Here is a 14,286-nt window from a genome sequence, read left to right on the forward strand (position 1 = left end):
TCAGATGGGCCATTCGTCCGAGGTGCACCGTCCTGAAGGATTCCGGAAGAGGTAGCGTAAAGGGAAAGTCTTACTGCGTTAATGAGAAGCATAGTGGCTCCGGTGGGCTCAGCAAGGAAGGCGATTGAAGCCGTGGCCTCTAGTTCCCGGCGGACTATCCTAGGCACATTTGCTGGGGGTGAAGGCTGCTGCAAAATAAGTACAGTCGTGAGCAAAAGTGGTAGACAACAGCCATAGACACAGCTCGAGAAACCTGCATCGAAATGCCATCTAGCGACTGCGTAAAAGACAGCGACAGTGACACATGCATGTGGATACAATGGGGCGCTGCCACACTATTGTCTCGACCTTAGATAGCTGTTTCTTGATAAAGTTGGAACGCAGTTTTCTAGAGCTCCGCCACCGGCTCAGTGTTGTATACCACTTTTCCTTACGTCTGTGCGTCCTCACACGAAGACGTAGCAGCCGCATTGGGAAGTCGGTCAAAATGGGGAGTTTGGTTGGGTTTGTGGGGTTTACCTTCCCAAAGCGACTCAGGCTATGAGAAACGCCGTAGTGGAGGACTCCGGAAATTTCGACCACCTGGGGTTCTTTAACGTGCACTGACATCGCACAGCACACGGGCACCTTGCTTTTCGCCTCCATCGATAAGCGGCAGCCGAGGCCGGGATTCGATCCCGCATCCTTGAGAACAGTAGTCGAGCAGCAAGATGAAATGCGTAGTCCGCGATCCCCTTCAAGTTACGGCACACCTTGTCAGTCTCTGACATGGCGCTGTCCACTTTACGGAACAGTGGTAGAACATCCGGAATTTATGATACGTACGAATCAGTGGTTGACTGTGCTCAATAAGAGAGTGTTGTTTTTTTTTTTTCGCTGATCTTGCGACCAATTGGCTTTCAAAAAAGTATTTCAGATTATGCTTAAAATATTCCTGGAGGTTACATCTTCCTAGTATGTCACGAACCAGACACGTGCTGTTCCCGCCGGGTAGAAAATAAAGTTGGCAACCATGAAAGTAGCATCATAGCGTTTCTGTGCTTAGCCGCTCCTACATGGAGTGCCAGTCGTCGACGTCGATTACATCGGTGTCGCAAAAAGGGCCTGGTTCCCTTGGCTCTGCTACGACAACAGTCGGCGCTGATGTTGCTGCTGTGAATGGCGATTTGTCGAATGGGATAGCTAAAGAATAAAGCTTATGGCCACTTCGGAGTTCCGGGTTCTGGTTCCGGGACAGTTTTACTCCACAAACTCCACCAAACTGTTACCGGTGTTCCCGAGCGGCAAGTCTCAATTCAAAGTCGAGAGCACCTCGGGGACACCAGTCACATCAATACAACAGGTTCAGCTTCATCGTCATTCGACGCAGCGCTCAAAACATCCTTGTCGCCTTCTGACATCTCGGTTACAAACCGTAACACTATGACAGATATCTACAATGAACTTCTTTTGACGACCATCTTGCACCAATTATTGTTCTAAATTGTAGGTGAAGGAAGTGCTTAAAATGGCGGCTCTGAATATGAAGCGTTTTTTAAATCAGGCATGGTACCAGCTGTTTAGCGCTACGCTTTAGGCCTCTCTGCAGTTTTGTCACATTTCGTAAAACAAATTGTGTTACACGTCTTCCTGAAAATAATGGACAAATACCTCCATTCTCGTATTCGATTCCAATGGCACGAGCAGCTGACTTATGGAGCGAAAGCAGTGTGAACCAATCCTGGTAGGACATCGCGATCATACATAACGGCATGACCGGCCAGGTACAGGGTCTTCACCTATACATCAGCAAAGTTTTGATGTTTGCACTTTGCAACTTGAGGATCGGTTGCAAAATTTTCATATAGGCGGGTTCACTCAAACAGGGGAGCGTCCCTAAAAATGCCGCGCTAAGCACGCATGGCTGCCCTAGCGAAAAAACTATGAGTCACAATAACCTCATACAAGTTTCTCATATTAAGTTCTTATAATTCTCATATCATATCATACATATATTATTCAACATATGAGAAATATATGGGATTGTATAAGATTTGTATGAGTTTAGTATGAGCTTTTATGAGAAATTTGTATGAGGTTATTGTGAGTCATACGGATTTTTCGCTAAGATGGCAGTTGTAACAAGCCGGATCGCTGTATCCTAGGGTGGTATACAAGAAGGAGTGGTCCCGCACTCATTTAAAAAGTGATGGTGAAGGTGAAAAACGTTTGTTTCAATTCGAGACTTTGCCAGCCGGAAATATTTCTCTATATGAAAGACATTCCTTGTCCGGTATTACCGCAGGACGATGCCGCTGAGTTTCGAACGCCCTTGATGGAACGGAATATTGCGCACTGCGTGTATACGACACTGACAACGAGACCAGAGGTGGAAGGGATGAGTAAGCGGGGAGCAGATTCGTGGCAAGTAATTGTAATTTACGTCCCGCAGCCGTTGTCTTCTGATTTTACTATCTTCCGGTCTACTCACACCCGAAAATAATTTTTCTAAGCCTTTCCATTTCATGCTTTAGTTTAGAAACCTAGGTGGCGCAGATTTAAGAACATATCGTGTCACCAGTTTCTGACTTCATGTTCACAGTTTATAATAATGACTGGTGAAAGTTTCCTTGCATCTTTTCTTTTATCTACCATGTTCGTCGACCAACTTTGATGTTCATTCCTTATATATTTGCACAAATATTTCATGACGCTCAGTGCAATATTGGGTCTGCTATCGTTGTTGCGAACAGTAGATAGTTCCTAAAACAATCTTACTCTTTTAGGAGAAATGAGAACGAAGAAGGAACAGCCGGAACTTTCCAGTGATATGATAGTGAAACTGTGGCGTAAATCGACTCCTAGTCCTCAGAAGAAAAAACATACGGTGAGCTTTTAGGAAGTTTTACTTACGTAAGTTGGAAGCATTTGAGAGAAGTAAAATGAATGTCCGATGACGCCTGTCTGCTTCCAGAGCTTCCAATGCACTCACACGACAAGTTTCAATGGAGGAGCAGCATGCACAGTAGAGGACCAGAATCTACTCGACCATAAAGCAGCGACCAACACCTAGACGCATGAAGGAACTAATAAACATATGACCAGGATGGCCCTCAGGAAATTATGTGCAGCCTCTCTTTTGAGAAAGTTCATGAAAATCATTGCAAAATTTACGTAACAAACAGCATACGATGGCCCATTTCGGCACTCGTTGCTGTCTAAATGGCATGCGTTCCTCCACTGGATGGGCTGAGCAGCCGTTCAAAACTATCAGAAACGGTGGCGTTGACCTAAGGGTCCTTGCATTCGCGTCGTTTCAACCCACGCATTTATATATTTACACCATGGATGCTAAGCAGCACGTCCTTAAATCAGCTCCTGTATGGGACGCATACAAAATCACGCTTAAAGAAAATATTTTTACCCAAACTTAATGGCGCAAGCGCACCCACACCTAAGTCTCAAGTGTGTCGTCCCGCTGTCTCAGCTTGCGGACGACGTGGAAGAACCATGGCCCAAGTAGAACACAACATTGAACCTCCATGGGGCCCATATAGGCAAGCTGGGCTGAGATTATACGACACCCATGAGGGCCTCCTTTAGGGATCAAGCGGGCAAGCTAAATTGAGCTTGCCTTGTTTATGGATGCAGACAGGACCGGGTTAATCGGAGCAGTATGGGAGAGGCCTTCGCCCTGTAGTGGGCATAGTGCAGCTGATTATGATAATGTGTAACTCGGCATTGCAAGGGCTAACTGATGCACGATTCCGCATCAGGCCCTCAAGGATCCCTAATGGGGAATTTTAGAGGAGATGCAAAGCAAATACGGGCTTCGTGTAAAAAAAAAACTTGGGCTAACCAAAATGGGGCTGCCCAATCAAACGCTTAATAGGACCCGCATGGGCCGTGTCGGGGCTAAAAATGGGTCCTAGAGGTAATGCCCGACGAAACTGGGCCTAATGCAGGAAAACACCTGGTCGAGCTTAGTTGCGGCAGCCCGCCCCAAAAGTCGTTAGCTTCTGCATAGGCTGTGGCAGAGCTGGAAAGCCGTCATACCAGCTAGCTGCCCACATCGGTCTCTTGCGGGGCACTTTAGGGCAGTCACGACGCAAATATAGGCCTCAAGCAAAAAGATGGGCTAGTCTAAATGGGGTTGCACACTAAAAAGCCGATTATGCACCGCATGTACCACGACGAAGCAGAAAAATGGCCATGCTCGCACATTGATCACACGGGCCTCTTTTGGGATACCTTTAGGAAAATGCAACATACATTCGGGTTCCATACGGTAAAAGCAAGATCAGCGAGATTGGGGCTGCCCTTGTAAGGCCGCTCTGCCGGGCTTATCATTCCGCAACTCCTCCGTCTTATCTTTTACGGTGCCATTTTATTTACGTAATTCGTATTATACGGGGTGGTAATTGCCTCTTCTAGAGTTTTCACGTAACAGTTATAAGCATTATTACAGTGCTCTAGAATATTGGGTAGTGTCCTGACTCTGCAGCGGCTCGACTGGGAGTAGAGGCCCCGCGATTGTCGACAGGCTTCTGCTTTTTGGTGCCGACACCAGGTTGCCCCATGGTAGACCCCCCCCCCCCCCCCCCCCTTCTCCAAAAAAAAGTTACAAGGGTACATTAAGTCTCCTTACGTTCGCCAATGCTCAAGCATTCCCAGTTCTGCCACGATGCCTGGTGGATTTTCCCGACGCTGCGCTCCGTTACCTCGGCCGCACTCGCCCAGATGGCGCATGTCTATGGCATAGTTGAAAACGGGAAATGAATGAGCGGCGCAGATGCAACTTCATGAAGACAGCGATGTTCACTTCAAAGCGCGAGTGTGTGCACTTAGAAACTCATGAAGGACAACGACTTTTTACTGCACAGCAGAGAGTCTGTTGCTATTTTAAACGATGCATGATCGGCTGTGGTGTGAAGTAAGGTTGCCCGTTGTCCTGATCTTTTTGTTCTATGTAAAAGCCACTTTGCATGAGCTTTTTAAACAGCAGAGCCAAAAATGATTTTCATATCATGGGCAACGAAGTGAAACTACTAGTTTATGCGAGTTACCTCGTATTTTGGTGCTGACAGACCACGTTATCAGGTTAGCAGTAGTTTAACGAAGGACTTTGGTTCATTATCAGGTGCTCGGATCAATCGTTCTGATAGTTCCGGTGTTTGGATTTGTATGTGGGCATACACACCTACCGAACATGCTGGTGTCATATGGAAATATGACCCCCGTGTACCTTGTAGTCCCTTTGAGTGCCTATAAGCAGAGCGGACATTATTGAAAATACCGCATACTAACTCTGAGCGCACGAACAGACGTTGTTCCCGCATATTCTGTCTATATTTGAAAGGGTAATCGCCTGCAATTTGTTTCTTGCAACTAAACTTTATTGCGTGCTGTAAATTGCGTGCTGACAATAAGCCTTTTACATTCTCTCCTTGATAATGTTGAGGTTTAGAGACAGCGTAAAAACAATGATGCTGTTGACTTTAAGGGGGAAGATTCTGGAGGTTATCTGATTAGTGGTTAAAAGCAAGGCAGGAGTGAAATTTCACCCTCGACTAAATACAAACAAAGAAGTGGTCTGCCATGAGAGGTATGTCGTTGTGAAACTGAAGAGCATGAGATGGCGATGCGAATGGGGCCCGATAAAGCATTGGACTGTTACAGGCGAAGGTTAAGCGTCCTCCAAATAGTGAGTGTCTTTTGCAATTCTTTAGAAAGATTCAATTGATGCTCTTTTTAATTTTTCTTAACAGTGTCTATAACGTAATTATTGATTTTTTTATCGTTACTCTCTAATTAGTTTCAATAAGTATTTCGCCACCGCATTGTTAACCAAACCGAAAGACGAACTCCTGTAAAAATACAAAAGTGAGCGTCTTATGCCAATCTTCAAGCATGCCAATTAAATTCTCAGTTATTATTCCTCAATAGAGCATATAGAGTGATTATTGGCTTTCTCTAATTACTGTGTACTGAGTTCCAATAAATATTTTGCCATTGCATTCTTACAAAACACAAAATACGCACTGTGTAAAAATACAGGAGTGAGAATCTTTGGAATTCATTAAGAAACGATTCATTAGACATATTTTTCTCATCAGAGCTTACAGAGTAAATACAGAGTTTCTACAATTTCTGTTTAATGAGTTTCAATAATCATTGACAACTACATTCTTAAAGCAGCTTACTGTAATGAGTGCCTTCAACAATTCTTTCAACAGTTACTACCTAATAGGCTCAAATAAGTAATTGGTTATTGTATTCTTATAAAATTATAAAAGAGCATCTTTCCAACTCATTAGGGTGACTCAGTAGACTCTTATATGGCCTCTGTTATAGAGCCTGCAGTGGAGCTATTGAACCTCCATAAGCATTATTGAAAAGGTTTCAACTGTACAATTGTTCGTGTGAGTGAATGTGATCTGTGCTGCAAAACATGCAAAGACATATGAAAGGTTTTCATGCAACCTGACTATTTTGCTCATAATTGCGTGCAAGCAAGGTGAGAGACGGCCCTTCAGGTAGTGGGGCCAGCCTTGCATTGATCTTGTCCCAGCCGTTATTTGATTTCACAAGGGAAGCAACGATGAGAGGCTGCTCTTAAGGCGGATTGGGTCAGACTTGTACTCCTGAATTGTGTAGCCTGCAAACATTAACACGCACACAAGCATCAGCAATGTGACACAGTGTAAATGTACTGTAAACATTTCACTGCCACTATGATGCATGTGATGCTGATAATAATTCGAAATGATTGTCAACAAAGAAGCTTCATACAGATCCATAACTACCATGCAATTTGTTTGCAGCAAGATGTCCACTGTTAAGGCTTTTCTTATTTAAATGCAATGTTAATCACAGGGTAAAATTATAAGCGCCAAAATTTTGATGCCTTCGTTTGTTCAACAAGTTTATTACATCATTAATCATCAAGTGGACCTATGGTGTATGCAACACTCGGTGTCACTCACAGAGTTGTGAAAATAATTGTTAAGACTGCTAATTTTTCAGTCAGCAGAATGCACATATGCCATTTCCCTTGAGTAATTACTGCTTTCTATAAACTTTAGGCTTTGGGACTAAGAAATCTATAATGCTTCAATAATATGACCCAGCAGCACACCACAATAAAATATGGTGGAAATGAAAGCAGCTTGATCAAGCCACTTTACAACGGTCAGACAGCATGGAGGATTCTGAACCATGTAAAAACATTAAACCCCAAAATTACCAATCAATATATGATTGCAGCAACAAAGGTGCATCCTGCACTTCATTGCAACGAAATGTGAAGGCATACTGTCAGAACAAATGCCCTTGTCAAGAACAAAAACTAGCACTATAAGCCATATGCTGGTTCATCCACCGATACCTTTTTAACTGAGCCCTGCAATAACTTATCCTTCAGCGTTTTGCGAATGCTGCTTGGCATATAAATTCTCATTGAGTCAGAATATTGCTCTGGTTTAGTTTAGATTCTTTGCAGTGCTGAAGAATTTTATTTAAGTGCAGCCGAGGTTTCAAATCAGTGACAGTTCAATGTTCATTCAATGCACAAAATGACAAGCAGATCATTTCGCTTTTTACTATGCAGTGTAAAGGAGTTGGCACCTTCCCCTATAAGTATCAGCAAAAATTACCAAGAGAGGTTCGAAGGCAGCGTAAATTCGGCAGAAATGAGCTATCCCACAGGTACATGGACCTGCATTGAAAATTAATTCGAAGGCAGTCCACACCTGAAAACATGACAATCTCATATCGTGCACTATATGCAAATTGAAAACCTTATTCAAAACAACTTTTTATAGATAATTTCTGAGATTATTCAAAACAACTTATTAAAGATAATTTCTCGGATAATTTTCCTGCAAGATTCATCATCATCATCAGCCTGACTATACTCACTGCAGGGCGAATACCTCTCCCGTATTTCTCCACTTAACCCGGTTCTGTGCTAGCTGCATCCACTTGACCCCTGCGAACTTCTTAACCTCATCCGCCCACCTGACTTTCTGCCGCCCCCTGCTGCGCTTTCCTTCCCTTGGAATCCAGTTTGTTACCCTAAGCGACCATCGGTTATCCTCTCTTCGCACTACATGTCCAGCCCGTGCCCATTTCTTCTTCTTAATTTCCACTAGAATGTCGGTAACTTGAGTTATTTTTCTGACCAACTCTGCACGCTTCCTATCTCTTAATGTTACCCCTACCATTTTTCGTTCCATAGCCCTCTGGGTTGTCCTCAACTTAAGTAGAACTCTTTTGGTTAGCCTCCACGTTTCAGCCCCATAGGTGAGTACAGGTAAGATGCAGCTGTTGTATACTTTCCTCTTGAGCGATACCGGTAAGCTGCTAGTCATAATCTGCGAGTGCTTGCCAAATGCGCTCCATCCCAATCTTATTCTTCTTGTTATTTCCTTTTCATGGTCCGGATCTGCGGTTACTACCTGTCCTAAGTAGACATATTCGCCTACTACTTCCAGTACTTCACTACCTAATGTAAACTACCGTTCCTTCCCGAGGCTGTTGAACATTACCTTGGTCTTCTGCATACTGATTTTAAAGCCTACCGTTCTACTTTTTCTGTCTAGGTCATCAATCATTATTTGCAGTTCATCCCCCGTGTTGCTTAGCAAGGCAATGTCATCAGCAAATCGCAGATTACTGCGGTATTCTCCATCTACCCTTATCCCTAACTGCTCCCATTCCAATTATCTGAATACTTCCTCTAAGCAAGCTGTGAATAGTACTGGGGAGATTGTGTCTCCTTGCCTAACACCTTTCTTTATGGGAATTTTGTTACTTTCTTTACGCAGAACTATGGTTGCCGGGCAGCCTCTATATATATCTTCCAGCACTTTCACGTACGGCTCGTCTACCCCATGATTTCGCAATGCCTGCATCACCGCCGAGGTTTCACCTGAATCAAATGCTTTTTCGTATACAATTAATGCTATGTATAAGGGCTGGTTATATTCCGAGCATTTTTCTATCACCTGATTGATGGTATGGATACGATCGATAGTAGAGTAGCGTTTCCGAAAACCTGCTTGATCCTTTGCTTGATTGCAGTCTAAGGTTGTCCTGATTCTATTAGCGATTACCTTAGTTAATACCTTATACGTAACAGACAGTAAGCTGATTGGTCTGTAATGTTTAAGGTCCTTAGAGTCCCCTTTCTTATGAATGAGGATAACGTTTGCATTCTTCCATGGCTCCGGTTCCGTCGATGACACCAGGCACTGCGTCAAGATTACATGGGTTATATTCAGGTAGGAGAATTCTCATATTCTTTATGTTTAATCACTTTTGGGCTATATTTACAGCTTAATAAGTTTGTGCCATCTTTAGTACAAAAAAGGTACCTATTGTTGTAATGGTACCCTGTCATGAACATTTCAGCCAGCTGGTATTTCTTTACAAGAATTCGAATCAGCACTTTCTTCTGCAGCTGCTGTTTAAAAATTTCAGTATTTCGTACAAGTTCCCTGACTTTGTCAAGTGAAAAATACACAATATTAGCCCAGATCACCATTTATAACTGAGTTAGTTTGATCTGTGTGGAACACGTGGTACAGTAAAACTTTCAATTCTATGTTCAGAAATATTAAGATTTGCGAACATGTGAGCGTGCTTAAGCTCAGTTATGTGGAGTGCACATTGCTAACTGTTCACATGCAAATGGCCTTAAGTATATGGCATAAAGGAAAAACTTAATAGTGAATAGGGCCTATATAGTCTTGCCTACAATGGTATCTAAATCACCCATCAGCACAGCCCACTTAATTTTCCTTTGTTCATGGGTAGTTAAGTGTCATACATCCTTCAGAGCATGTTGTCATTCTGAACAGACTGAGGCAAGGAAGTTGGTGACACTTCCAATCGGGTCTCTTATAATTTTGGTACATCTCCCCCTCGTTTCGCAAACGGCGATAAATGAGTCAAGAACGGGTAGACAATCTGAAACAAAAAGAGCAAAGCTGGAACGCAACAGAACTTCAAGAGCCCGAAGTCTACAGCAGGAAACAAACTCTTCGAGGTGTATATGTAAATAAGCTGGAATTACTCCATAGCACTTGCCGAAACGTTGCCGAAGGTCACCATAAAGCGAATGTTTTAAAAAAGGCTTGCATTTGAAGGAATTCAGGCCGTAAAGCCGGAAACAAGGTGAGGCGGGTGTGAAAGTGCGTTTTATGTTCTACGTGCGTGTAAGCGATGATGATGCATGTGCCGCCGTTCACTCACGCAGGGACAGGAAGAAGCAAGGAGCGAATAATGAAGCATCCAGAGACAACAGATATATCATCATTACTCACTGCCTAAAGGTGGGGTACAATACACAAGCACGCTTTTCTAGCCTATGAGCCTGGTAGAGAAGGTTACAAAACTCGTCTGGGCCCAGGATCAGCGACGCCAGATTTGAGATCCATCTGTGCGCGTTTCCTGAGCGAAAGCCGCTACGTCAGCATTGCGCTACAGCAAGGTGGCATGCATCCGGCCACCTGTGCATGAGACCGAAGCTGAAGTGGCTACACTGCGTGTTTCAACTCATTTCAATATGGAGCGTTTCTTGAAAATCCGTTGAAATAAAGTGAGTGCACTGTTTGCTGATGCACTGTAAACATATGACAGAAAATAACAAAAACAGACCAAATAATTATTTCCTGGTTTTCGGCCCAAATTTTCTGTTGCGCATTTTAAACTCGCAGTATAAATGTAGTTCATAAAATTTCTATAACGTCATTATGGCACGAAATACCAATACAAAAGCTACGCCGGACCTGCATGTGGAGTGAGAGTTATCCTCATTCATGTCAAAATTATGAGGCAAAAGTTCTTCGTACAAAGCTGAGGTTGGTATCACACCACTTCACAAACTAATTGGCATGCACCTGCTAGTCTAGTCCGCGATGGTTAACTCCAACTGTATGTCATGATCACTTCGCTAAGCCACGTGACCTAGATTATCGGGCGTTCTCGAATCGAGCATCGCTGTGCGTGCGGGCTTTCTGCTTAATGCACGTATGTGGTCCAAAGGGTCTCGAAAGTTTTGAACATCTAATTTCCTCTACTTGGTTCTGACTATATTGTCAACAACTCGTGTTTACTCTTTGGTACACTGCTTGCTTCCTGTCAACTTTGTAACTATCATCCTCTTGTGCATTTCTCGCGGTGTCGTCTATATTTTATGCTCAGCCCTTTTTGTCGGCCTTTAGCCGTCTGCACCGTACATCGTAGTTGTAAGATAAAGTTGTTATACGCAAAGAAAGAATTGACCGGCCAAAAGATGCGCACAAGGAAACAGCAGCAGACTGGGAAGAGGATGGGAGCTACCAACTGTTCATTTGCAACTTTGGTGCTCAAATACATACAGACCACTCAATCCCATGACCCTTTTGCAATAGCTATCATGTCAACCTTCCGACGTGGAAACAATTTACAATGACAGCAGCACATTTTTTACAACCATTCTCTCAGTCACCATTCCTTACTTCTAGTACAACGCTTTCTTTACCAAAGCAGCGTTAGAATAAACGGCAGCAACAAAAAAAAAACACCCTTGCGCGTGGGCTTCCAACAACACATTCACAACAGTTCTGATGCAGCATGGCATAGAATAAATCTTCAACATCAATGCACAAGAAAACCCCAGTCTGTTAGCTCTTTTAAAAAAGCTGTCCATCTGTCGTATTCTTACAGGCGAAGGGATCGTTCGTATTACGCTGACTTTTTTGAGTGTTCAGGAAAATGGCTCATATTTTGTTGCCATGAGCCATGCTCGCTGATTATACACCTCAAAGTCATATCGAGCTTATGCGTTTTAACAAAAAAAAAGACATTTCTAGATAGCCATTCTTGCATTTGCTAATGCCGCTTGCTAATCTGGTGAGCCGCGCTTGTCCTTACATAGGCCTATTGCTTTAGTATTCACTCTGCAGGTTTGTTTGTTTGCTCACCTCGACAAAGTTCCTTGATAACGCTTAGGAGGCCTCCTCAAGTTTTGTGTGTGTGTGTGTGGAGGGGGGGGGGGGGGGGTACTGCAACTGGTAAACAATGATGGGCCGAATATTCCAAGCTGCCCTTTGGGGCTTCAAACAAAGCCTAAAACTTTCTACTCTGCTTATTTAGCGCACCTATAGCAAGCCTGCAGGTGCGAGGATGCATTCCCTACGAGTTGTTCCAACTGCATTTATGGGCCACGGACAGTTGTCGCAGCATATTGTGTTGCACCGTGTGGTGGCAATCAAAACTCCGATGTGAAATGGGGCTTGGAGTTGATAAACAGTCTTTGTAATATAAAGCGGTCGTTTTTTCCACCAGATTCTCAAGAACCAATTTCGTTTCTGTTCAGTCTTTGAAACCTTCTTCTGTCGTGCTTGTTTATGACGCCAACCGCTGTGAATTATGAGAAACCTAAAAACCCTCCTAGTGAGGGCATGCCGGATGAAAGTCTGCTTAATTGCTTCCTTCCGCTGTTGAGAAATAGTCCACTATGGCTATATGCGCTAGCGTGTTTGCCACAAATTACTAGACCGACAAAGCATTCAAGCGTACGTTGCAGAATTCAGATGCTTCAGAAGCCCTCTATATGTTGCATACTGCCAATCTGAGGTGCTTAACGATATAGTATAGGAACCAAACTGTATAAATAAAACCTGGCAGAGGCTTAGGTTGGTGAAAATGTTGGTGTATGTACATTAATATATGAGGCTTGCTGCGTCGCCTTATTGAGTGGAGCTGTTCGCTTGTGAGGGAATGATCAGCATTTTCTGAATTGTCGCGCGCATCGGAAGCAACTAATCCTGAGGCATCACGTAAAGGCTGTCTAAACGACTTTACCTGATAAGGACAATTTGCTGGTTACGCAGGTGCTTGTCCGGTGATAGCTTTCACACACAAAACTGAAAAGCAACGCCTAAGGCACATGTGGAAGACCAGGCAGCGATGCACGTCCTGGAGTACGTCCTATTCGGAATTTTGGTTGCTGAAAACTTTTCCCTCGGTCTTTACTTCTCTTTTCAGAAACCTGCCTCGGGAAGCGGACCCGACGTGACGGCGAACGATGTGTTTCTTGGAAGCCGGACTCTCCAGATTGTTCCCCTGGCCGCCTCAACCGTGGCGTCTCTCTTCTCGTCCACCGGGCTCGTCGCAATGCCAGCTCACTACTACGCCTATGGCTGGCACATCTTCTGGGGCGCAATGCCACCTCTTCTGCTATTTCCGTTAGCAAGCCGCATTTTTGTGCCGGTGCTCTACAAGCTAGGAATAACGTCAATATTTCAGGTGAGCATAGAAATCGTATTCTGACATGCATATATAGTCCGACAAATATAATATTTATGAATACTTGCCGGCGGACATCAATAATTTAAGACAATCGCGAACCACTGCGGGGCGCTCCTGGCATTTAGAATTTTGCTGGTATTTGCAGGTCATGAGGGAAAACTCTCACGACGCTTAGGCGGAAGCTAAGATACTTCAAATTGTCGGTGCCGGCGACTACACAAGAGAGTTTTTTTTTACATTTCAAACGTTAAAAAATATCCGCTTGTGTTACCTTGGGGCTAAACACAATTGTCATGTTTTAGCTTGGTTTGCGTTAGTTTTAAAATGCTTATTGTGACAGTCGATGGTTTTTTTATATTTGAATAGCGTTACTTGTGCTAACATATGGGCACGCTACCCAAGTTCAAGAAGCGACATAGGTATAAATACCTGATTTAACCAAACTGTAGAAACCTGCCTGCATGATCTAAACTTAGCGTACGCCGGGTCCATCTGCCGAGAGCCTGTGGAGATTGCCGCCCAGCTCTGCCCCAGCCCTTTTTGCTCAGACCCGACCAGCCGCTGTCCCCAGCCTCGTCTCCAGCCCTGACCACAACACACGACGACCAGGAAGAGTCCAAAGCTAACCTTACTGGCCCTACCGACCTCACGACGAAGCGACCTCACGACCACTCGAGCGGAGACAGCACCCCGCCCAACCCGTTCGGCGTGTCCATGAGCCTTGGCCTTCGGCAAACGGTGAAGATTGGACTTGATGCTCCGGTGCAAGCATTCCGCCCATATTCGCTTTCATTGTGGTGTCCAGCGTTTCATGTCCCAATCATGTGTTTGTTGTGTTCATCGTCACATCATGCATTGGATTTCTAGCAATCGATCGGGACGATCGCTCGGTGGCCCCGGGTAATGCTACGAAGAGGACGAAGCGGGCAGTGGCGCGGGGCGGAGCGCTCGCGCCAGGCCCGCTGGCCATTAAAGCATTTTTTCATCGTAATGTCGTCACGTCGTTCT

At 44.3% G+C, this 14,286-nt stretch overlaps 1 protein-coding gene across 1 annotated transcript in view; it reads left to right on the forward strand.

Annotated features, from left to right (window-relative positions):
- Positions 1 to 13,453, forward strand: part of LOC146189424 (sodium-coupled monocarboxylate transporter 1-like) — a 54,302-nt gene extending 40,849 nt beyond the window's left edge. The window contains exons 14-16 of the mRNA XM_084605266.1: positions 2,766 to 2,866; positions 13,015 to 13,275; positions 13,424 to 13,453. Of these exons, the coding sequence (XP_084461392.1) occupies positions 2,766 to 2,866; positions 13,015 to 13,275; positions 13,424 to 13,453 (392 nt within the window). The remainder of the gene's footprint in view (positions 1 to 2,765; positions 2,867 to 13,014; positions 13,276 to 13,423) is intronic.
- Positions 13,454 to 14,286: the final 833 nt, after the last annotated feature.

The sequence above is a fragment of the Amblyomma maculatum genome, chromosome 5 (genome assembly GCF_055883805.1).
Source record: "Amblyomma maculatum isolate TAMU_Amacu chromosome 5, ASM5588380v1, whole genome shotgun sequence".
NCBI classification, from domain to species: domain Eukaryota; kingdom Metazoa; phylum Arthropoda; class Arachnida; order Ixodida; family Ixodidae; genus Amblyomma; species Amblyomma maculatum.